General features: G+C 45.0%; 1 protein-coding gene and 1 long non-coding RNA gene across 6 annotated transcripts in view; one reads left to right on the top strand and one right to left on the bottom strand.

Annotated features, from left to right (window-relative positions):
* tex2 (testis expressed 2) overlaps positions 1 to 23,058 on the top strand; it is a 29,025-nt gene extending 5,967 nt beyond the window's left edge. For 3 of the 5 annotated variants that reach the window (XM_037089426.1, XM_037089427.1, XM_037089428.1), the window contains 11 exons: positions 8,010 to 9,774; positions 12,049 to 12,249; positions 13,701 to 14,064; positions 14,701 to 14,990; positions 15,483 to 15,626; positions 15,724 to 15,823; positions 18,233 to 18,353; positions 18,899 to 19,021; positions 19,311 to 19,520; positions 20,298 to 20,418; positions 21,186 to 21,335. In XM_037089426.1, coding sequence (XP_036945321.1) covers positions 8,035 to 9,774; positions 12,049 to 12,249; positions 13,701 to 14,064; positions 14,701 to 14,990; positions 15,483 to 15,626; positions 15,724 to 15,823; positions 18,233 to 18,353; positions 18,899 to 19,021; positions 19,311 to 19,520; positions 20,298 to 20,418; positions 21,186 to 21,335 — 3,564 coding nt within the window. In that variant the 5' untranslated portion in view covers positions 8,010 to 8,034. Of the gene's footprint in view, positions 1 to 8,009; positions 9,775 to 12,048; positions 12,250 to 13,700; positions 14,065 to 14,700; positions 14,991 to 15,482; positions 15,627 to 15,723; positions 15,824 to 18,232; positions 18,354 to 18,898; positions 19,022 to 19,310; positions 19,521 to 20,297; positions 20,419 to 21,185 lie in introns of those variants that run through there. The other 2 variants (XM_037089430.1, XM_037089429.1) reach the window with 2 other exon arrangements.
* An 868-nt stretch (positions 23,059 to 23,926) lies between these two features.
* On the bottom strand, positions 23,927 to 24,948 carry LOC119014306. Its single transcript, XR_005072928.1, has 4 exons — positions 24,698 to 24,948; positions 24,496 to 24,614; positions 24,256 to 24,306; positions 23,927 to 24,081 (listed from the first exon to the last, which is right to left on the bottom strand). It is a non-coding gene; the product is annotated as an uncharacterized LOC119014306 (long non-coding RNA).
* Positions 24,949 to 25,124: the final 176 nt, after the last annotated feature.

Genomic DNA, 25,124 nt, shown 5'->3' with positions numbered 1-25,124 from the left:
TTTTTAATGTTCTTTTGCACTTTGGTTTGGCACCTACGCATCCCACGCACGCACACACGCGCACACACACACACACACACTGAAAACCCCTCACCGAGGATCTTGTGATAACAAACGCTCAACACACATCCTAGGAGACCAAGGTTGCACAGCAAGGAGAAGCTGCCCTGCCGAACAAAAGGATGCACGGATGAGCGTGGAACGAGATGAAAGCTTCTCTGTCGGCATGGCAACCAACCCGGTGATCTGCATGCCGAGGTTTGATGTTTGACGTGTTGACGGTGGTTTCTGGGTTACAGAGAGAGGGAGAGGTGAGGAGAGGAGAACCGGTTTGATCCAGCGCAGCTGCGCGAGTGTTGTTGTCTTGTTGTTTTATTCTCCTTTCATTAAGAGAGGGCTGTGTGATTCAGAGCGGTGATGTTCACCATCAAACCTCAGCTCCGTGTCTCCTCTCCTCCCCTGCCGGAGCTCAGTTGATGTTCCCGGAGCCTGCGGCAGCTCTGTGCACAGTTTCATTTGTGTGTGTGTGTGTGTGTGTGTGTGTGTGGATTCACATGTGCATGTCTCATGCTGCCGGGCAAATGTAGTGGTCTGACAGGCTTATTGACACACCACACATTAATATTGAGTATCAGCAGCCGGTGGTGTTGACTGTCAATATGATGGAGGTCTCCTCCTGGAGCAGCTGCATCAGAACAGACTGTTGATGACGCCTGATGTGATATTGACTTTGCCCTTTTTTGTGCTTACTTTGACTGTTTCGTTGTGTTTTATATTAGCCATGCTTTATCAAAGACGTACATATTGTACATGTGTTTAACATTAAAGGACCATTTCATCCAAATGAAAATTCAGTCATCATGTTCTCATCCACACCCCAGAAAAAAGTCAGGCAAAGTTTCGTCGTCCACTGATCTCAGTGATGTGAACATTTTCAGATTAAGGAATGGGATGTTTATTATTAGAATAATAAATGAACTGATCAATTGAAAGTAGTTTGCAGCCCTCATGCTGAATTTTATCCTGCAACTTCATTTAACAACTAAACACTTTCAATCAGACGTTAATAAGCACTGGCAGGTGTGCAGCACATGTCGCTGCACAGTCGTGCCCAAAACTTTTTTTCATCCATTCCTGGAAAGTCAGTCATTTCCCCTCGAGCCTCTGTCCTTTCCCTTTACTTTACTTTTACTCCTGCACTCCTCTTTTTTTTCCCTCCATCCATCTGTCCTCCAGCGAGCACTTTAAGTGGCCAGTCTCGGTGTTAGGGGACTTACACCTCGACAGCCCTCCCCAGAGCTATTTTAAGAACTGCTGCCTGTGTTGCCTCCTGTCAGAGTCCGGTCAGAGTTTCCTGTCTGTGGTAAATAAGAGAGGGTGTAGATTGGCCTTCGTGTGACAAGAGGATTTCTGCTAAAAACAATGAAAACAGCCATTGAAAATTGTATTTCCTTGTCAATTCTCCCCTTATTACTTTGCTTCTTTCCTTGGTATTAGTCTTCAGTGCATCCACATGTATAAAACTACAGCAACCGTACATGCGTGTGATGTAACCAGGGTGACTGGGACCAGTGTTCCCTTGAGAGAGCAGTGGAGCATGAGTATACAAGACTTGTGGTGTGTCTGTGTGCTCTCTGTGTTTGTGTGTCTCCTTCCTCTCTACCTGCTGTAGGTGCTCTCTGCTCATTACCGGCATTGCATCACGTGACCGAGGAGCTCATCTCTCCGGGCTGTATAATCGACTGCTCCGTCAGCCTCTCGCTCCTGCGCTCATCCCTCATCTCTCTGTCTCGCCTCGATCTGTCTTCCCACCATCTCCCTCCCCCTTTTTTTAACGCCTCGTCAACTTGTTCCGTACTCGACTTGCTCTCCGTTTTCCTCCTGCCACTTTTTTTTTTTTAAGGGGGGGGGGGGTATGCTCTAGACACCAGCCTTCATTTCCTCCTCCTCATTTGACTTTTTCCTGTTTGATCTTCCTCCTGTGCAAATTTTGGCATGCCAACTTAATAACATCCTTCAGCTGAGGTTGTGTCAGTCTGTCCGTGACCCCCTGCTGACACATCGCATCACATCAGCGGACTGTTACTTAAAGAGAAGCACTCAGTAGTTTGGGGATTTTATCAAACAAGGAGAAACAATGACACGATGAAGTTCCTTTGAAGCAAAAATACCTCCTAAATCCTCCTCTGACTGAGGTTTGCTCAGCCCACATCATCCATGTCAACGCAAGGCTAAGGATGTGTTATTTCCAAGTCAGAGCACAGGCTTGGAGGTTTTTCATTTTATTTTTTTAAGTCAAAAATCTCAGCCCCTGCTTAAGTAACTGTTGAGTCATTGGTATTGATCCATGACTTGAAATAACTCCCACGAATACAGAAATTTCACCATTTTGTGCTAAAGGACGATAACGGTCTTGAAGGGGAACTCATCTCATGCTGAAAGTGAGTTTGCAAGTGTTGGTGCTGCTTCTGTGAATAAAGTTGCGCGAAACCTTTTGTGGCTACAGACGGAGAAGTCTGAGAAACTGCCTCTCGAGAGATGTCACCTGAATTGGCGTTGGCCAGGGCCGAACACCAGAAATAAAGAGGTGTTCATCAGACCGCTCCTCCTCTGTGCGTGACGCTAGAGACTTGAGGCTACATTAGCTGCTGTGTGTCAAAGCTCACTGACACAACCTGTTGGCAGTTGAGTTGCATTGTGGGTAATGTAGGTGCCATGGTTTGATAAGGAAGAAAAAAGCATTGGATTTAAAAGACCATCGCTGCTTCTTCTGCACGGTTTCGGATCGTTTTGACTCTGTAGTGAGTCAGACAGTGTTATTGGAGTGCAACGCTGAAATGGTGGAGTGCTCTTCTACACACTCCCACTTTCACCTTTCTCTCTCATGGCGTACGTGCTGTTATTCAGTCCTCCACTGGCAGCTTATTGGGAGGCTTAATTCCAGCAAACATGTCCATTTGGGCTCTGTATGGGTCAACTGAGGGCTTTTAAAAATGGGTGCCAAGTGGATTTGTCCTTGCATTTTTATAATCATCCATTGTTAGACGTTTCAGTGTTCGACGTTTTTGTTTTTACTGTGCACTTTTTAACACTGGTTTTGATAAGTGCTACCCAGATAAACAACAAATCATGGAGGTTAGAACTAAGTGTGAATGGCTAAGTGGCTGCAGTCATGTAAACTGGTACTATGTAGTTTTGGAGAGAAAGATTAAATGAGGTCACAGACTCAGAAATATTTGTCTTTTTCCAAAGGGGGATTAAAAAAACTGCTCTCAGAGAAAAATAAGGTCCCCAGAACACTTCTTGAAGGTGGCGAGGTCCGTCAGTCAGTCAAACTCGTTCTCTTCTGCTCGCTAAAACTAGTTTGTGCACAGTTTGAGGTGCTTGTAGGTGGACTTTATTACCATTGGTAGTGCCAGGCTAACTGTTTCCCCCGTTTCCACTATTGCGGCTAAGCTACGCTAACCGGGTACTGGCTGTTCTCTCCACCAGAAAGAAGAATAGCGCCCCAGAAACATCTAACTTTTGCTTTAAGTTTACTACAATTCTGCAGACATGCCACCCGACTTCCCGTCATTCCTCTAACCGTCACAGCAGCCATAATGAATGTGAAATGTGTTCTGTGGGGTTTGGGAGACTCCTCCATATAAGGACTGTGGGTGCTCACAGGGCAAGAAGGAACACACATACACACCCGGCCCTCCCGCTGCAGACGCCTCCTCGGGGCCTGATATTTGTCAGGGTGTATGACAGCCGGAAAGTATCTACCCATCCATCAAGTGCAGTGAGAGGAGAGGGAGAGCAGGTGAGTCTCTGTCACAGAAAGAAGGAAAGAAAGACTGAAAGAAGGCCTGTATGGAATCTGTCTGGGCATCTGTCATGCCCAGTGTATCAACTGGAATGAAATGAGTAGAAAATAAAGGAGAGTGTGGCAAATGCAGCTTTTTTTCCTTTCTTTTTTGAAGCGCAGCTGGATGCGTTAAATCAATTACAAGCACTTCTTGGCTCTTAAAAAACGAGATTAAATTAGTGCTTTTCAGTGGTCCATTCAGCTGCGAGAGGAGAGACCCGATATGCTGAAGGCGGCACAAACTGACCATAAATACATCCCCATCTCTCTTTTCGATGTCCACTCTGTACCTCCCTCCTCTTCGCCACTCATTCTCGTCTTTTTCTCCCCGTCTGTGCCCAGTAATTAAGACACATGTACATTTTAATGGTGTCAATGTATTTCGAGTTGAAGCAGAATTTAAGATCGTGAATAAGGAAATGTTTCCATTATTGGATATCTAAAATTAAGTTCAGTGTGCAGGTTTTTCTGTGCCATTTTCTACTTTTTCTCTCCAGGCTGCCCCCTTTCCCTTTTCCACCGTCTGTTCTCCCTCTTATATCATTCTTTTCCCCTGCTGCTCTTAACCTCCCTCCCCTCCTCGCTCGTCTCCTGGGGTGCTGGCTTTAGCTGATTAGAGTGGCACGGCTCGCCTTGATTAATTGGATGAGCCTTGTCTCCGTGCCAGACTCCCCTCTCCTCCTCCTCTCCTCCACATCCAGAATCAGCTAAAGCAAACAGAGGCCCTTTAATGGCAGCGGTGCATTGAAATAACCAAATCTGTGGTCATGTCAGCAAACATTGTGGATGTCGGACTGACATCACATAACCTGACATGGTTTCCAATGTGTCGTCTATGTTTTTTTTCCCTTAGTCTCATAAAGAATAGGATGAGCCAAATTAGCAGTATATACTTTATTTTATACATGTTTAAATTATACAATAAATGGCTGGAACTGTCAACCAAGTTACTCAAGGTAACGGTGCGTTTCAGTGTCTCGGCCGTCGCTGCATGCGAGACGGCAAATTGGCAAACGAGACGAAGCGTGAATAAAACCAACCTCGTCGGTGAATGTTCGTGGCTGTGTCACGTTGGATTCTTGTCAGCAGTGACGGTGGTTTGATGGTGTGTTCACCCCAATCGATGCGATCGTTTGTCTGTATTCGAGGTTACTCATGCAGTGTTTATCCGCCCCAAACAGCCAGATTACGTCACTGTACATTAGCCATAAGCTAACATTGAGGAGCAGCGGCACTCAACACTAGTACATTTCCCCCTGCAGCTCCAGCCAGCAGTCCACATTACAGTGTTTAAACACGTGTCCTCTGCAGTCAGGTTGATAAAGTTAATCTCAGAACCCTCTTCCTGTGAGTCTGATTTCACTCTGGGTGTTTATTCCTCCAGTAGGTCTTGCTATGCACCTGACGCTCCAGCCGACCCTGAGCAGCAGCTCTTCCCCCAGCTCTGCCCGACCCTCAACACAATACTCTACATATTCTACGTTTAACAGATAATCAGTGTAGGACTAGAAGCCACCACAACTATGGAATGATGCTCAACAATCCTGTCTTGCATAGTATCCCTTTAACATGACTGTCCTGTGATTTGAGGGTGAGATGCTGTGTCTCTGTGTCCTCATTATACCTGAATCCAATAAAACTTGGAACCATCCTTCTCTGCTCACCCCCTCGACCTCCGCAATGTTTTAGTCCGTCCTCCAGGCTTTGATGACAACAACAACCTCTTCCATCTCCCTGGCTCTGTCTCCCCCCGCTCATTTGTCTCTTCCCTCCTCTCTGACACTTTCCATTGTCTGTGTCATCCTCCCCGTTTTCTCTCTCTCTCTCTCTCTCTCTCCGTTTCTACCGTCTTTAAGTGAATTCCACTTCAAAAGCCGGTCTCTGAAAGGTCGTCTGCAGCCTCCACAGACCCCCCAGGGCTCTTCATCCTTCTTTTTTGTTGCTCTTTTTTCCCCCTGTCTCTTTCCGTGTCTTTATTCGATCTGCCGTGCACCAAGCACAGCCATGGCAGGAGCGGCACACACACACATATACGCAGACACACACTCAAAAATGACGCACACAAAACCCATTGTAGCGCAGCCAAGTGAATGGCTGGCTGGGAAAGTCAAATGTTCTGTTATTTCATCCCGGCAAACTCAATCTCTGGAGATGCAGTGCCAACCAGAGAGCCCCCGAGGGATGCCGGGGCTTTCTCAGAAATGCAGACAATCACACAAACTAACTGCTCTGTTGTTTCCCTCCGTCTCTCCTTCTTCCATTATGGGCCATTTTTATCAAGCCTGAGTGACTGTGTGTGTGTGCAGACAGCTTGTTTGTGTGTGTGTGTGTGTGTGTGTGTGTGTGTGTGTGTGTGTGTGTGTGTGTGTGTGTGTGTGTGTGTGTGTGTGTGTGTGTGTTAGATTTGCTCTGCCTGTTTGATAATGCTAACCAGGGAGGATGGACTCTATACGATGTGGAAGAATAAACAGGCACAATAACTCAATAACAAGTGGAGGCCTCATTCAGTGAAATCACTGCGTGATGAATGACTTTGGTTCTGCTGTGTTGAGACCATACAATAGACGCCTTGTTCCTGTGATCACTGGAGCCTAACAGCTCCTTTGTGCTGTGATTATGTCCTGCATATCGTTATGATTGAGCCAGGGGGGGAGGACGGTTTGTTAGATTTATGTATATGTTTATGTCTTTTAGGGATGCAATAAAGCACAGAAATAATGCAATACACGACAGTCAAAGCCTGCTGAAAGACTAGATGTAACGACTGAATGACAAAACAACAAATGAAATGAGCACCATCCGAACAATATTTGAGAAATGTAAACAGGTAAAATGAATGCAAGCCCCTGAGGTTCATCATTTTAAAGGAGACCTATTTAGCTTTTTCATTTTTACAGGTCCCTGTGCATTCAAAAGTTTAAAAGGTCTGCACCTGAGAGAGGATCCTCTCTCCCACAGGAAACACTGCACCTGAAAGGCCTTGTCAGTAGTCCCACCTTTAATTCTGTGACTTTCTGACATCACACCCTACGTCACCATGTCACACATATGCATGATTTATGCCTGGCATGTACGAATTGATTTAGCACAGCTGCCCAGTACCTGTTAGCGGTACTGGCTAAGGTGTGTGTGTGTGAGCTGACCAACCAGAGCAGACTGGATATCCAGGAAGGGGGCCTTAAAGAGACAGGAGCTAAAACGCAGGGTTTCAGACAGAGGGGGAATACAGAGCTGCAGCACCGGACAGTATGAGATGACTTATGTTTCTTTGAGCTCATGTAAACCAATTCTAGTTGTGACCAAAATAAAATTATGAAGCTAATATATACCAATATTTCTCCTTTAAATGAATTACTACACACAAGGTCAGAATTTTCTTTATGTAACAAGAGATTAAGTGATTATGCATAATGTGAAGAGTGAATGCATTTTAGCATCTTATCAGCTCATTGTTTCAGTATTGGTTCAGGGTTACAGGGTTCTCAGTATCACCATTTCCTGCAGGAGCACTCAATGGAGCTATGATCATTTACAGTATGTGGAGTTTACATCCACAGCACGAAAGACAGAGTTAGTGACTAGATAGCATACAGTAGTATTCATCTGCTCAAGAGCCCAATATTTGGAATAGTCAGAAGAGGCCAAAACATAAAGGTTATTATTAGTATTATTAGAAATGCTGATTTTCCCATCTGTCAGAGCAGCAGCCCCTTCTCCTTTCTCATCTTCAGCACCTCACAGCATTAGCCAGCTGCAGGCCGCTGCCCCCTGTGGAGGGTGGAGTTAAATACAGCCTCACTCCTCAAGGCTCATGTGTTCTGAAATAACCCATTAATCATGATGCCATAGTGGGGGTGAGCGAGTGAGTAGGATGCTGGTAAGACATAGAGAGGCCAGGCCCAAGAGCGACTCTGTCTGTCAGGTACAGCCTTGCATAATGAGGGCTAATGGATTGGGGAGCCTGGACGTACCTGTCCAGTCTACTCACATTAGGATGACTAAAGAGCTGCGAGGCTGTTCTCTTCTGTCCTGTGTGTGTGTGCATGGAGAGTGTATAGAGAATGTGGGGATCTCGGAAGTTATTCCGTCATGTTCCTGACCTCCTTCCAATGTTTCAGTGTTTCTGTGGTTGTCAACAGTGTGTTTCTGTCTCCCCCAGGCTGTGAGCCCTGTGCAGGGTGGTGATGAGCAGTCAGGGCAGCAGCAGCAGGGGAAGTGGCCAGCATGCTGACACTCGTACCCCTCGCCAGGCCCCCGGACCCAAGCTGCAGGTGCAGCGCTCCCTCTCTCGCGACACCATCACCATCCACTTCTCTGCTCTGGGGAAGGAGGAAGACGATGAGGAGGAGGAGCTCTATGGGGTTGGATCCGCTGGGGATAAATCTGGTCTTGATGATGCAGAGGGACTGCAAGGTCTAGAAACTTCGGGGGCAGATGACCAGTCTGTGGCCACGGGCTTGGAGGCAAAAGAAGAGTTACTGTTTGAATCTGCCAATGTGGAGACTTCCTTAGGAGCTGCTGTGGTCCCTGTTTCCTCCAGCGATCTGTCTGTGGACCCCTCCTGCCCTCAACCACACACACCCTCTCCAGCCATGACTATTATTCCTACTGCCACCCACCTGAGCTCCAACCCTCCTGCCAGCTCCTCCTGGCCCTTAGACCGACCATCAGGCACACCCCCATCCACGAGCTCCGGCACCTCCTCCCCTTGCAAGTCCACAACGCTGTCCTCCTCCAAACCATTCCTGAGCCTGGTCAGGTCCTTGTCCAATGACATCGAGTCTCGGGAGACCGCCTCTGCGCCAACTTCTGTTGCGCCATCGCATGCACGCCACCGTCACTTAATGAAATCTTTTGTTAAGTCTCTTTCTACCGACACTTCAAAGGCCGAACATCAGGAGGGGCCTCTTCATCACTTCCTTCATCACCCCCCTCAGCAGCAAGTACAGTCCTCCCAGCGGCCACCTCGCAACATGCAGCTCTTCAAACAATTCTCCCAGCCCCGCTTGACCTCCTGCCCCGTCACAGTCACTCACGCGGGTGGAGACTCTAAAACAGCCCCCTCGTCCCCCATTATGTCCCCAGATGGTAGGTCTTTCTTTAAGGTCCAAGAGGTGGAGGCGAGGATAGAAGATACAAAGCGGCGGTTGTCGGAGGTGATGTCAGACCCCCTGCAGCTTTTTAGTAAGATCATGGGGGATGAATCTGGCGTGGGAGCTGTTGGAACTGCAGCTCATCGTGCCAAGTTGCTGTCCTCCAGTGCGTCAGAGCTCAGTGGAGTGACAGCAGTAAATGGACATGCAGAGGGTAACAACTACAGCATCAAGGAGGAGGAAGGTGCAGAAGGGGAAGAAGAGGAAGAGACCCCAACGGGAAAGGGCCCCGACTCTGTTTTTTTCTCCTTCCCTTCACTGGCACCAGCTTCAGCCCTCGGACAGGCCTCCACATCCACTTTCCCCAAGTCTCCTTCTCTCACTCTGGGTCGTTGTTCTATGTCGGCCCTGGTGGCTCGACAGGAAGACGAGGACTTCTGTGAACTGTACAGTGAAGACTTTGATATATGTACCGATACAGAAACACCAGATGGGGACCATCCAAGGTCTGGGCTGCCCCGAACTGGTAGCACTGGTCTGTGTAGCGAACTAGACACAGAGGAGGAGGAGAAAATGGAGGAGGAGTTTGAGACTGTGCCCGTGACTGGCCTCATCTTCCTGGCACAGTTAGTGTACTGGTATTTAGTCCTTCCAGTGCCACCATATGTATGTGCGGTGGTGCACGGGATTGTTGGCGGTTTCATGTTGGCCTTGCTGGTCCTTTGGCTGTCCTCTCCTCGGCGCTCCTCATTGGGGACGAGAAGAGGGAGGCGGAGGATGGATCCCTGGAATGTGGCCCAGTTGGATATCAAAGAACCGGGAATCTTCAAGGTGAGACAAAGTGTGCCGTGGATGTCCCAGACTCCCATTTAGACTTTTGATCTAGCTCTCAAGACTTTGTCTTTTTAAGCAGCTGTCCTAGCCTGAGGTATCAAAGTTTTGTACGTTTCATTAGTTTTTAAGAGCATTCCTTTTTTTTTTTCAATTTTGTCAAAGGAAAGACGCGATTTGAATGTCAGTGTGCAAAAAAGACCTTGTTATATCCATAGAGTTGACATAATCTATATTAATTATATTAGATCCAAGAAGTTTTACATATGTGGTTGATAACGTCAGCTCAATGAGTGCAGTGCATTTGTCTTACTGTGCCTTGGAGAAAGTGAGGATGCTACAGTACACAAAATGCCAAATCTTTTGTTTACTATCAAGCACTGGTAGGACTGATGTCCCCAAGAGCTTTTGTTATGTGTCTTTCGATAACGTGTTCCTCGCTCTCACATTTTAACATCCTCTCGCACAAGCCAGGCGCTGAAATCTCCCCTGTTGTTTCAATTGAATTGGCTTTGCTCTCACAGCCTCTGTTGGGACTGACAAGGTGGGAGTTTGGATGCGAGTTAAACTCAGTGCAGCCTCATAGGGACCAGCAGTAAGAATTGGGGTTATATTGGACTACAGTTTAGCTCTGAATCAGAGACATTCAGATGAGAGGCTGACCGCATTTGCCCCCCTGTTCTCAGCTAACCTCTCTTCAGTGATTCTTGAAGCTCTCCCAGAAGAGAAATGTTCAGTAGTTTGAGGGGGTTATGTAAGGATGTGTACTGTGTGGATGTGTGTGTGTGCCTTAGTGGGTATCAAGCTGTTGCATGGGAGAGCCTCATGACTAGAGGGCACAGCTGTTCCAGAAGAGGAGAACATGATACACACAGATGAACGATAGACCCTGGAGCACAAGAGTGCGGGGCAGCAACAGTGGGGACAAACTTTCTTCTCTCTCTTCAAATTTCATTTCCTCTGACGATCAACAAAGAGTGTTTCAGATGTGCCACTTTTATCTTTCGTTGTGTTTTGTTGTTGTGATCTGGTTATGATTCTAGAAAATACTGGAAGGAGGGATATTTACAGTTGGCAGATGGGATTGTTGTATTCTGACACCTTTTTTCATGTTTTAACAGTTAGTTAAGTGGACTTGTTGCTGTTCTTGGAGGTGTTTTGCCGCACTTTGCGGTGGCTTCATCCGTTCTGTTTACGAGAAATGCCCAACAATGATATGAGATTATCACAGATAAGCTTTTCCTGCAAACATGTTGACTAACAAGAAACAGTGAACAACGATTGCAGCACAAAAAATGCCGAAGATATGTCTGTGGTCGCCATTATATAGTTCGTTCAAGGGGTCCCTGTAAAATATAGTTTAGTTAATTGTGTTTATGCATTGTCTGTGATAAAAAACGGGGAAAATAATAACATGGATGTGTATTCTTATTAGACGTTAAAAAATATTTTTGAATATTGGTTTTAGCTTAATATCCATTATTGTTACTGTTGGGGTTTCTACTCTTGCAAGGAGATCAACAATAAAGGTGCAATATGTAAGAAATTTGGCTGCACGAAACATTCAAAACCAGCAGAATGTGGTGGAATAACAGTTTAGATTCTATATATTTTCAATATATTGATCTTCAATCAGCTTTTCAACCAAAGTCAAGTCATGTTTTCACTGATGTCCACTTGTTTGTTGGTTGGTTTGTCAGCAGGATTACACAAAAAACTACTGAACGGATTTTCTACAAAACTTGGATGGAGGATTGGTCTCAGCCCAGAGCAGACCCTGTTAACTTTGTGGTCTAAAACATTGAGGGATTGGGTGTTTTTTGACATTTTTTAAAATTTAGGTCGCTGTTATCTATGAGTGAGTAGATGCAGAACCAAATAAGAATCTGGACCCAGCAGATTTTAATATATTTAAATTGATATTGGACTACATGGTATTGTTGGGCCTTGGTGAAGGTACGCATTCTACTGAGCGCCATTTGGGTTACAGTCATATCGAATCGAAGTTGGAAATTCTGGTATTGTGACAGCACTGTTACCTTCTGTCGTCCTTCAGACAACATTTCACAGATAAAAACATGGTAACTTGGGTTAACATGCAACAAAAAAACACAACAAAACAGTAAATCTTTGAACAGTAACGGCATGGAAAGACAACTAGTGAGTTTTCCTCTGAGTTTGACTGGGCGTCTGATGTGTAATGTGCTGTGAGAATACATTTTGAGTCACTGTCATTTATAACTCCACCCCTCTCCACCCCCCTCTGTCTCTCAGGGCTGGATGAATGAGATACACAGCTACGACCCGGAGATGTACCACGCCACCCTGACCCACTCTGTTTATGTCCGTCTGGAGGGCTCCGTCCTGCGTCTGTCCAAGCCCAACCGCAACATCTCCCGCCGTGCCACACACAACGAGCCCAAACCCGACGTCACCTACATCAGCCAGAAGATCTACGACCTGACTGACAGCAAGGTGTGGTGGTCATGGGTGTACGAGGGCAATGAGAGATGCTGGAATGCTTTGTCGTGTGTGTCAGCGAAGGACACACTGAAGGGGGGGCATTAATGTGTTAAGTGTGTGTGTCACCGCTGGCTCTCCAGTGTATTTGTGTGCTTAACAGATAGTGACATCGAGCACACGTCCCCTCATATTTGTCTTTGCCTGAGTGCATGCTTGCTAATAGGTCATGTTCAGTGACAAAGCCACTCAGAGTCACATATTGTGTGTAAACACGGGGTGAATATCACAGGTCACCGACCCTGCACACACAACTGTGTGCTGACTCGATGGTTTTTGGGAGTCTGAAGGCAGGACAGTAAGAGGACATTACTCGTGCCAGTGTATCACGGAGCGAAGAGGTCATCACAGTCGTCCTCACCATGCAGCCACAGTGCTCTCTTTCTTCTGGAGCTGAATGGCCATTGGTCATTTAACCATCATTATTGTGGAGGTTTAGCCTGTTTTAAATGTTATCTGTGTTTTATGACGCCAGATTACATATAATAGTGTCCTCAAACATGCATTCATATTCGAGCTTGGATTGTTTGACACAACAACCACGTGGTGCTCTTATTTTGGTGGCCAATCCTGTCTTGTAATACCATTTTGTAACGCTTACTAACGGTAGCTAGCTACAGCCAAGAATAGCTAGCAAAGACCAGTAGTTGTCTGTTACACAGTGATATGCTGCCCCCTTTACTTTTGGAGCTACCATTGAATTCTGGCAGTATTTTACGAATTGCACCTAGTACACATTCCCAGTAAAGTTTAACAAATGGGGGAAATTAGCTATAGGGACCAGAACAGTTTTTATATGAGAGTTTAAAGATGTTTATTTCTGCTTTAAACTTGGAAATGTACCTGCCTTTTGGAGCTGGCCTATAGTGGTCATTCAAGGAACTGCAGTTTTGGCTCAATTTTTATGTTTGTTTGTTTTCTGGTTGCTGCTTGGTTAGGCTGGATTAAGAATGTATGTTTGAGTGAATATAGAAAAAAGACAGACAACATACAGTGCAACACTTGTTACAGCTACTACTACTACTTTGCTAGCTGCTTTGTTAGCTGCTTTCATCATCAACAAAACAAAAGACAGGTTCTGACATTACGGGGCAAAGGCAAATTGAGCTTTGGGTTAGATGAATATAAATACATAATAGATGAGTCACTTGCAGTCATAGTCCTTCCTGCATTGCCTTTTTTTTTTGTTCTATTTTCAAAACATTTTTACGCCCTGAGTTCCTGTCACACACCCCCGGAGCAAGTCTGCCACATACGATGTATTTATAGCTTTGACGTGCACTCCACATTTTTTTTTGTCCTCTTTTCAATTCAATTTTTCAATTCTTCTTCCCCCAAAACACCAGCTTGTTAACATCATTACTTTTGCTTTTGAGTATCTGATCATGCTCTCTATGACCCTATAGATCCAGCTGATGCCCCAAAGCTTGGCTCGGAAGAGAGTTTGGAACAAGAAGTACCCTATCTGTATTGAGCTGGCCAAACAGGAGGACTTCATGTCCAAAGCCCAGGGAGAGAAGCCGGAAGGCGGGGAGGACAAATCGACTGGGCTGGTGGAGAAGCTGGAACGGATGGACAAATGCGAGAAAGTTGACGCATCAGTATCGGCAGAGGAACCCAAACGACCGGCCTCTGGAGGTGGGGACCTGACAATCTACCTGTTTGGGAGGACGGGTCGGGAAAAGGAAGAGTGGTTCCGGAGATTTCTTCTGGCGTCCCGGGCGAAGTCAGAGGGGAGAGTTGGCAGTCTGTCTGGCATTTGCAAGAGTGGTGAGTTTAGGGCTGGGCCGTGTACAGTAGGTTTATCTGTCTCTGTCACAGCTCCCACACACACAGCGTAGAGACACACACCACGTCCCGCAGTCAGAATTGCCATTCTCTTGAGTATGTAACTGCACAGCCATCAGATCTATGCATAAGCCCCAGCTTAGGGACTGCCAATCCCCTCAACTGAGCGAACAGATGAGTGTGAATGGGTCAGCAGGATTACATGCACAGAGAAGCAGCATATTATAGTATTGGTCTCCACTGTGGGATATAAGCCTGCAAGGATAAGGCTCGATTCAAAGGGAAACACTGGCACTGTGCATGTCCAGTGATAAAGGCGGTGGAGGGTGAACAGGATTACTGGAAAGATGATTTAAATACCAAGCTGTTTTCCTGGATATACATGGCAATTATGTTGAAAATGAGTATGTCAGTGCTATTGTGAGTCAGAGAGATGATGCGGTGTGTCACTGGTGTAAAGCATGCTGATTCAGAGTTGTGAACAAAAAGTCTTGATGATACATTATGTATGTATGAATTATGATGTCTTGATTGGAATTACGGCAAAACGTTAATGATGCATAATCGTGTCACATTAACCTCCCCTTCCTGCATTTCCCCTCCACCCTCCACGTTTAGCCTTCCTGCCCTCCCACAGCCGCAGTAGCAGCACCCAATCTGGCGGAGGCCTGGAGGCGGACAGCAGGAGCAGCAGCCGAGGGAGCCTGGAGGAGCTGTCTCAGCCCCGCCACAGGGAGGCCTCTTCTGCTCTCGCCTGTGGCTCCACCGGGGGGATGAGGCAGAAGATGCTGCTGGACTATAATGTCTACATGGCTAAATACGTCAACCCCCAGGCACCACAGAGAAGCCCGACTGCCACTGACAGCCCTGGTCAAAGTCCCGAGGGGAGCCCCAAAACTACCAAAAAGGTAGGAAAGAGAGGGACGCAGGAAAGGCAAACTCGGGAGGGGGTAGTCTAATTAATCGCGAATTTGTTCACGAAATAGCACATCTGAAGCACAATATCAACTAAAGCAGTTCCTGCATATTCACTTAAAGGTACCCTTTAGAGGTTTTGACCACTAGTAGTGCTATAGAGTAATGTTCGTCTGAGTGGGTCCCCATTTTTGCTTGTATTGCTGTTCAATACAGTTTGATAGTTGGTGGCAAGCTGCCAACAAGAACGCCATGCATCACATGACGCACAGGGGCCCCACATAACTGATGACTTTATTTACAATCTTGGTTTGATCCAGAATAATTTGGAAAAGCAAAATGTGCCCAACAGTAAGCTTGTGCCCTAGCAGTTTAATCCAGCCGTGTGAAATAGACTGTTATCACACTTGAATTGAACCTATTAACTTCAATTTTATGTGGGAAAGTTTAACGCTACAGTACAAGCCTGTCTATGTGCCCTCCAGATACGCAGGAGTTCAGAGGAGGCTGTGGAGCCCGAGGCCTGGGTTAATGCCTTTCTTGGAAGGATATTCTGGGACTTCCTGGGAGAGAAGTACTGGGCCAACGTCGTCTCCAAAAAGATCCAAATGAAGCTCAGTAAGATCAGGGTGGGTCCTCGCACTATCTTACACAACTCTCCCGTGTCACGAGCATGATCAGTTCGAGAGATGATTCTCATTCTCCGTATTTTTTCTCGGTCTTCAGCTGCCATATGTTATGAATGAGCTGACCCTCACAGAGCTCGACATGGGCTTCTCCATTCCTAAAATCCTCCACGCCTCCTCACCATCTGTGGACCACCAAGGTAGGTGTGTTCTGGATGGTCTGCTACAATAGAGATTTATTACGTTCCCGCCACCAGTCGTCTCTCCCCTCCTCTGCCATCCTTCATTATAACCTAGGCGGTCCCCCCTCTTGCGTGTCTGACAGAGTAGAGAGACTTTGCTTTTCAGCTCCATCTATCCATCTCCTCCCATCCCTCCATCTCCCCTGTGCTTTGCTCTTCTTCTCTCTAGATAAAGACATTTTCCCCTCTCCCTCTCTCCCCGGGAGTCCAGCCCCTCTGTGCGCCTCGCTCTATTAGGCCACAGTAATTAAACTTCACGTCTCTCGTCCCCCCACATCCATTACTGAAACACTGACTCACCCTGCCTGCCGCCTGCCTTGAGCCCCTGCGAAGAGACTTGTCTGCCACACAGAGACAATACAGACACGATGGGTATATTAATTCCTCCTGTGGCGGTTGGTTTGGGGAGAAAATGTGGAAAGAGAAGCTTAAGAAGGGGATGGAAAAGGAACAGGCCGTGGGAGGTGTGTTGCTATCATTAGTGGTGCTTTTAAGCAGAGTAAGGGAGGAGTGGTTTCCGTCCTTATTTTAGAAATATTCAGTTTATTTTTTTCCAAAGACGCTCTCGTCTAAAGATATAAGAGCACTGACAATGTGGCACCTTCTTCCGCTCGTCTGAACGAGCCAGTCATGAGTCATTCTCCTGTCAGCCACGTTTCCACGGCTGAGTCTGCAATGCTCGTTAAAGCACTGCTCCATCTGAGCCTGTACACCCACAGAAAATATACTCATCGAGCATCATCGCTTGATCCCCGCGCATAATCAGACCTGGTGGGAACGGCGTCTCTGAAAAGTGCTGCGCTGTAAACCTGCCTGAACCTAACGGGAGGCATTTGCTGCGGTAGTAACACACCTAATTTTGTATCTTGCATGTATTTCTTTGCTCTGGCGCAGATGAGAAGGAGGAGAGGGAGAGTGCTTCCTGACTCATTAATGCTGGGAATACACGAGCGGATTTATGATATTAAGCCGGTGCTCCAAAAACTACTAAACGCACACGGCTGTTAAAATTATATATCATTTTACAATCCAGCACCTAGACGTTGATAATATAACCAGATTTAGCATGACTATCCGTTATACACGACTATCGATATGATTGAACATAAAGTGGGATCTACAGTCACACCTGTGGCTCTGTGAGACAGTTACGCTGAGTGTACAGAAAACCAAACCAGTAAATGTGATAAAGGGCAATTTGGATTGTAAAAAACAAGCCAGAGATGTCAAATAAAGTCATTTTCAGACTGTGAAGGTATGACGTGTAAAGTAATGGTTGCCACATCTGTACAGTTTAATCATCGTCAGTGTTTTTAACATCGTTTTCCACTGCTACCATCTTAGTTCAGCCTGTCAGTATTGTAACACTTGCTAATGAGCGTAACATGCAAGTGCTTTCATTGTCTCGTACACAACAATTACAGTGAAGCAGACAATGACACTCTTCGAGCTCAGGCTCTAACTTTGCTTTTACAAGTATGTATAAAGATATATATATAACAGGGTTTATATAATGGGTAACTCCACCCCACCAATTATATGCATTTAAGTGTGTTTACGGATCTTTGGGAGTACTACTGTGTATGTTTTAAAAAAAAAAAAATAGTATTAAGCCTTTTGTGGCTCCAGAGGAAGCTGCATGTAATCTGAAAAAAACTTGCAATGTTGCATTGTGGGTAGTGTAGGCACCAGGTCCACAAAAGCAAGTTTCATGATTTCATTTCACTGCATTTCATGAAAAAGCAACACATGAGGTGTATTTTACAATAACTTAGATTTAAAATAGATATTTCCCAGTTCTATGTAGAAACACACGCACATTATTTATACTGACCTCCTCAAATATGAATCACTCACAGGCTGTCTCTCCCTCCTGTGTGTCTAGTTCTAGCCGGGGACAACGGGACAATGTCTAACGTGTCTTGACATAATGCTGTCATTTAGCGTCTCTTTGATGCGGCTGCCTGCCTGCCACACACACACACACACACACACACACACACACACACACACACACACACACAAATCAATGAGCATTTGTGGAAGAACGAGTGAGGCAGAGGATTAATAAAACACCACTTATCGGTTGCAGAGGTTAGCACTCAATGAGAAAACAGCAGGGGGATCGAAATTTGAATAGCTCTCCTGTCGCCTCCTGAGAAGTGTGAGGCGTAAACAGGAAGTAGCCTGATGAAGTCAGCCAATAGAGCTGACCTTTTCAGTGTTTGCAAGAGGATAGGTCGTCTTTCCTGGCGGGTCCGCATGGGGGCTTCACAGCAATAAGAAACCAGGCAGGAGGTCACTCAGAGTTGGCCATTTATGATGCTGCTTTGATTAATATTGAAAATGATACATGTCTGTGTCCAGGTTTGTGGTTTGATCTGGAGATCTCCTACTCGGGCTCCTTCCTCATGACGCTAGAGACCAAGATGAACCTGGCCCGTCTGGGGAAGGAAGGCGAGGGGCTCGGGGAGCACGGGAAAGAGTGGTGAGGCTTTCAAACACACCCAATAGTTTCCTCTTTCACAGCTTGTAATGAGGCTCAGTCTGATTTTTAAACTATCTGACAGATTTTTGTGAGTGATCCTTCACAGCTTGTCCTCATTTTTCTTGGTATTGTCATGTATTGCATCCTCCGTGGATGTTTGAAGGATTAATTTTTTTGCTAAACAGACAGCTCTGAAGTAGATGTTAATTGGGTAGATTTGCATGTAGAACCAATCTGTTTTTTTTTTCACAATCCCTACCCTTTTTCTGTTGGTTCTTCCTCCCCTCTCTTAATCTACTAATCCTCTCTCTGGATGCTTTCCACTGTGGATTTGTCCAATTTGACTGGTGAGTTTTGGAATGGATGCCTGTCACTGAAACAATACATTTTGCTCTGGATTGTGGAAACACTGGAGATTCATTTGCTGTGATTTATATCAGATGCATGTAATGGGATTTATTTCTAATTCTAAATGGTTCTGTGTAAAGTCATTCCACTTTGCAGCAGTGAGGGTGTGTTTATTTGCGTATGTGTGTGTGTGACAGGCCCAGGCCGCGGACATACTGCCTGGCAGACAGCGATGAGGAATCGTCCAGCGCTGGCTCATCGGACGAGGAGGATCCCCCAGAACTCCTCAGTGACAAGCCCGTTCCTCCAGGAGCCGAGGGGTGAGCGACTGCCTCTTTACAACAGCGTCTGAATTGAAAATGGGCAGAAACAGATTCACACTGATGTGTCAAAGCAGAATGTTTTGCCCTCTCAGTCCACCCCGCCCACCCACTCAGTCCCACACGTTCGAAAGCTCGCTGCTGATTTAATGTAGCACCTGGTCACTCCCCTCCATCGTGGGTGCTGAGTTGCGAGAGATGCTGTTATGAATAAATGATGAACCTGACTCACTTCTTGCCTCCCTTTCCTCTCCTCCTCCTCTTCTGTTTGCATCCTCTGCTCACGTAGCTATGTGGGAGGCCACAGGCCCAGCAAGATCATGCGCTTCGTGGACAAGATAGCCAAGTCGAAATACTTCCAGAAGGCCACGGAGACGGAGTTCATTAAGAAGAAGATGGAGGAGGTGTCCAACACGCCGCTGCTGCTCACTGTGGAGGTGCAGGAGTGCCGCGGGACGCTGGCTGTCAACATCCCACCTCCCCCAACGGACAGGATATGGTACGTTCATTTCCAGGGAGGAGAGCAGGCAAGACTGGTGGATGAAATCAGGGATCCTTGCTTGAGGATATAACTCAGCACCCTCTGCTGGGTGTTAAGTGAACAAAAGAAGAAGAATGTTTAATCACCAGTGGACTCATTACACTTAACATATAAGAAAATGAGGACACAAAGGTATATTTTCATTAAAGATGTACACACTTAATTCTAATGAATATTGAATTCATCCAGTCACCCTTATTAATCTTATCACCTTCATCTTCATCTAACTAAGTGATTCCCAATAAAAATCAGAAGTGCCACCAGATGATTAAAAAGGGAGAGTAGCTATATGTACAAAATATTCATTAAAACAGTTAAAAATTCAGCTAAAATTCTCAATAGAGCTTGGAGCAATAACAGTTTTGACGTCATGTCAAAGGCCTCTATGTTTTGGGATTGAGAGTCATCTACTGATGTTAGCATGCTAATCAGCTAGCCTCTGCCTAGTAGTGGTTAGTTTCTATAAGATCTATTCCACAAGAAACCATGTTCGGCAGCATGAAAAGAAGTGACAGAAGTAGAAGCAAAACAGCACACCTACAGCATCATCGTTATCTTTATCAGATTTGCACATTTCCTCAACAAACTGTCTCATCTTGTAAAATAAGAAAATGTATTGGATTCAGTAGAATACACAAAATATGCCCGCTTTTTGAGAATCCAGTAATGCAGAATACAGATCAGTTTGTGCGAGACTATCTTGTTTTTCACTGTCATTGTCTCCTTGGCTGTCAGGTACGGTTTCCGGAGTCCGCCTCACATAGAGCTGAAAGCTCGGCCTAAACTGGGCGAGAGGGAGGTCACTCTGGTTCATGTGACCGACTGGATTGAGAAGAAACTGGACCAGGAGTTCCAGGTGAGAACAACGGGAAGCTGTGCATGCAGATGTTTAATCACAAGGACAAAGACCGCCACCCCCAGATGTTTTAGGGTGAAATTTCAGGTGATACAGGAGGATTCATTTATGGCTGCCCACCTACACACACTTCAAAGCAGTGAGCCTGTGGCTTTCCCACCCCTCATATATATATATCCAAAGTAATGATACGCCTGCTGTTATACAACCACCCTGAGGCACACCTGCAAACTACCGTGTCCCTGTCAGGCCTACCGCACATCTACATTTATCCCCGTCCGACTCCTCTGGGGGTTATTATTATGTACCGCCTCCCCCCTTCAACCTTTCCTGCGGTAAAATACAGTGCTGCAGTGAACACTGTTGTCATCTGTGAGGGAGTGTGTACATCTGGCTTTCAATAAATGCTGGACTCACATGGGGTGTTGTTACTCGGGGGATTTTAGCAGTTCTTCAAACATTTATACTCACATGCTACTGTCTTTATTTGACACTACATAGTATTTTCTGCTCCATTTCCTCCACTACACACCCTCAAAAGCTTTTCAACAGGTATATTTTCTTTGTTGAAAGGCTTAACATGTAAAAACTACAATTATCAGGAAAATGTAAAGGAATGTCATATTTAAAAATGTTGCAAAAAACATCTTCATATTGTGGTACAGGGATATCCTCTGAAGTTATCATGCTAACGAGCTAGCTCCATTACACGTTTATTTATTATTTTAAGATGTTTTTGCTTGTTGCTCTTCTCACCCCCCCCACAGAAAATATTCGTGATGCCAAACATGGATGACTTATGGCTACCCATAATGCACTCTGCCATGGACACGCGTTCAAATGCCAACTTGGTTACTGTGACAGATGATGCCTTGAAGGACCCAGAACCTGAGGAGTCTGAGGTCTCGGACATGTGAAGACCGATGGACAGACGGACATTTTATCATCGTGGCAATATGACAAAGACCCCCCCTGCCCCTGCCCTCAGGCACCCGTGGGTGCAGCAACAGGGCCGGGCCGACCCTCCAATACTTCTACCCACAGTCCAGTCCCATTGTTGCGCCAGTCATGAAGTGCACTCGCGAAAACTTGGAGGTGTTGGGCGGGCTGTGACTCCCAGACTGCCCTCCAATCACACAGCTTTATTTGTGTGACAGCAAACACTACAACTAACTCTCTGATGAAAGACTCCTTGCGGGGCACGTCGAGACTGTTCAACCAGACGAATAGCCATCAGATTCAACTAGAAGAACCATAATACCTGTGATGTACAGCTGCACCAAACACGATGGTTGTACAGCGTCGACTTTTTGCGCGACCTTTCTAACCGAGCAGTTTACCGTTTGCTACAACTCTACGTAGAACGTTGAGGCCACTGATGAAGCGACTGAGCAAAACGTTTGAAGGGAAAAATTGGACTGTGATTTTTGCTGGAAGCCCCTGTGTCCGTTTAAAAACACATTTCACAGGGAAATCAAGACTCTTCTTTTTTCTTTCTCCCCCCATCCATCCACACTGCTGCCTGTGCCAGCCGCCTGGCACCTATATGCAAACAGATCAACGGCGCTGTGTCCACGGGAGATACTGGTGAATCTACTGTGGACACATCATCATACAACCTGTGTGCATTTTAACTGTAGGGACTATAGATACAAATAAAAACTAAAAACTACATGGGGGTGAGTTAAAACATATCTGCAAACACAGCAGCTGAACATTGCCTAGGTCTGATGAATGTATAATTAGGAACGCGGCTCCCTAGCTGTGCGAGGGAAACAGCTCATTCACTGACGACGTGCTTTCACGCGACATGCTTCAAGACTTCTCTTCATGTTATATTCAGAGTTGAGCAAAAGTAATATTTTTTTTTTCTGTTTTTATTGCCAAAGCAATCTTTCAGTCCTCTCCTTTGGCGGCTACCGTGTGAAGCAATCGTTTTATTATCTTGTGTTCCTATCGAGGCGGAGAAGTAGAGCTCAGGTTTGGATATCTGTAGCTGGGAATTCAGCTGACATAGATGTGACCTGCAGGGAGGATTTCTGTTTTTGTGGGGCAGGGGACTGAAACCCTTCTGTGAAAATCGTGAAAAGAGAGGGAACCATGCCCTCTCTTCCTGTTTTATTTGAATAAAAATAACCTACTGGATATTAGCCATATAATTTAATGTTGACAGCGGACACCCAGCTAATGAATGCTCTTATTTGTTAACTTATTTATCGATTTGTTGTCGTTTGCTGTTCTATAGAAAACAATAAACCTACAAAAGTAACTTTGTGATCTGCCAAGACAACCTGGCTGCTTTACAGGTGTTTTTAGAAAAGATTTTTTCTTTTTACACGTGTTTCATTCAAATGTGTGTTGGCAAAGTGTATGAGGCAGAAAGTGCCTTTAAAAATAATCAAACATTCCTCCATGGTGAGCCGCTACATCTGTTGCTTCAGTTGAGGATCGAGAGAGAAAAATGTCTGTGTGCCATTAATGTGTCTGTCGGAGACATGCCCTTTGTTTTCACAGGTTTTTTTTCGATGTTGTTCATTTGCACAGTGATGAAAATATGAAAAACATTGCTGTTGTGTTCAGTGATGTCACCGAATGTTCTGGTTCTGATCGTTGTGGATCAATAAAACCTTTTGCTTGGAATCAGTTTGTGTTGCCTTGGTGTTGTGAGGGAAGATGAAGTAAATATTGACTAAAATGACATTACATATAGGGCTGCAACAATTACCATTATTGATTATTCTGGTGTTTAATTTTCCAACTACTGAATAAAAGTTCTGTCTATTATGAAACTTAATGAAACTCTATATTATATCAACTGACATCATCAAATCGTATTTCGTCCATCAACCAGTCCAAAAACTTAAAAAAAAACAAAAACATATTTACAAGGATATGATACAAAAACAGCAAATCAAGGATTTAAGTTTGTGACTTTTAACCAGGAGACAGAAAAGAACTTATTAGAATAGTAATTTTTTGGCAATATATTGTTGCAGCTCTTTATATTTTTAATATTGGTCAATAAATCAATCACATAGGTATAAAGTCATTGTTTTCTCTTGATTTATACAATACATTTCCATGGAGTAATTGGTCAGCAGTAAAGAGTAACTCAACTATTTTTTGGCAACTATTGACAATAAGAGCAATTTTTATCAAGAGAAAGAAAAATAAGAAATAAATAGTATTTCTGATTCCAGCCTCTAAAACTGGGGATATTTCCTAGTTTCTTCACTCCCAAGAGTAAACCATACAATCATGAAATATAATCCTGCATACCTCTGAGTGCATTTCTTGCTAAATGATGGCTGTGAAATGCCTTCAGATTCTGTGTCTTGCTTTAAAAGAGCAACTTGGTGACATAGCCAAGAAACTCCAGTTATAACAAGACATGATTTGATCTTGCACTATTCTTGACCTGAATGGCAAAGATGGGCCAATCAGGTTCAAAGTTAAGTGCTGAAAAATTTAATTTACCAAAACAAGTAAATAATGAAATGGACAATGATTCTGTGTTTGTGTATAAATGCTTTATTTGGACTGGATACAGCAAACAGTGCAAAAATGAATATTCTGGTACAACAACACACTTACAGCAAACCCAAAACTTATCACCTTTTAAAATTGACAGCAGCGTGTTCCTTCAGCATCAACGTCTGATTTCTGTGGAAATAAAACAACTTTAAGTAAACTCAATAACTGAAAAACACCATCCATTTCAGAGTGGACGTGTGTTATGTCAGATATGAGTTGTCTTCAGTCTTAATCAGAAGTCTAACGCATCATGATCATCATTCATAACCATTAGAAGCCTCTCTGCTCACTCCAGATACTTACTACAGTGATATTCCTGCAATCATTCTGCAACAGTGCCCATTTACGTCACTCCTGCAAACAGAAAATCTGTGTGAATTTGATTCTCAGACACATAAAACATCTCGGAGTTTGTGGGTCAAGTCAGATAGAATGTTGACTTCATTTTTACATCAGAAGTCTAACGCACAAAAATCATCATTCATGAACCAAAATAAGGAGATTAAAAAAGATGTTTTTGTTTTTTTCTCATTTATTACTCACCGTCTTAAATCAAAATGGACCTTGGTTGGCCTTCATCTGAGAGCACACCACCCATCTGCCCACGTGTGGACGTGCAGTCAACACAAAAACACTGCATCAATCCGAATTAATCACTCAGCCTGTAAACAACATAAACTACTGTTAATAGGAGGAATTTAATGCATCAAATTTGCAATTATATGTTGTAAAATTTTAAACTTACCTGCGCATTTCCATGCCGGTGCGGCCTAGCGCCTCTGCACAAGGATGCAAACCCAAATCACGTTTCATATTAAACTCTAAATAAAATAAACAACATGAAAAAAAAACATGCAGCTACTGTATATTACATATAAATATTAAATAATATATAATCTTTTCCTAGTCGTGTCAGACAGAGACATTCGGCGCATGACTGCTACAAGCATGCTCTCACGGGGCGGACAGACTTCAGGGGAAAATGTCCCCCGGATGTGATTTATACCACATCCGGTGTGCGTGCGTCTCTTCTGATTGGCTAACACCGGCCCTACGTCTCCCCTCCTCCACTCGCGGTGGATATCTATCCCAAAGTCCAGCCCCCACAGTTTTCATCATTTCAGGAAGAAGAGGATCTAACGTTGTGCTCGTCTGCCTGCTGGCTCAGTGCC

The sequence above is a fragment of the Acanthopagrus latus genome, chromosome 23 (assembly GCF_904848185.1).
Source record: "Acanthopagrus latus isolate v.2019 chromosome 23, fAcaLat1.1, whole genome shotgun sequence".
In the NCBI taxonomy this organism is placed as follows: domain Eukaryota; kingdom Metazoa; phylum Chordata; class Actinopteri; order Spariformes; family Sparidae; genus Acanthopagrus; species Acanthopagrus latus.
This window is presented reverse-complemented; position numbering and strand designations above follow the sequence as displayed.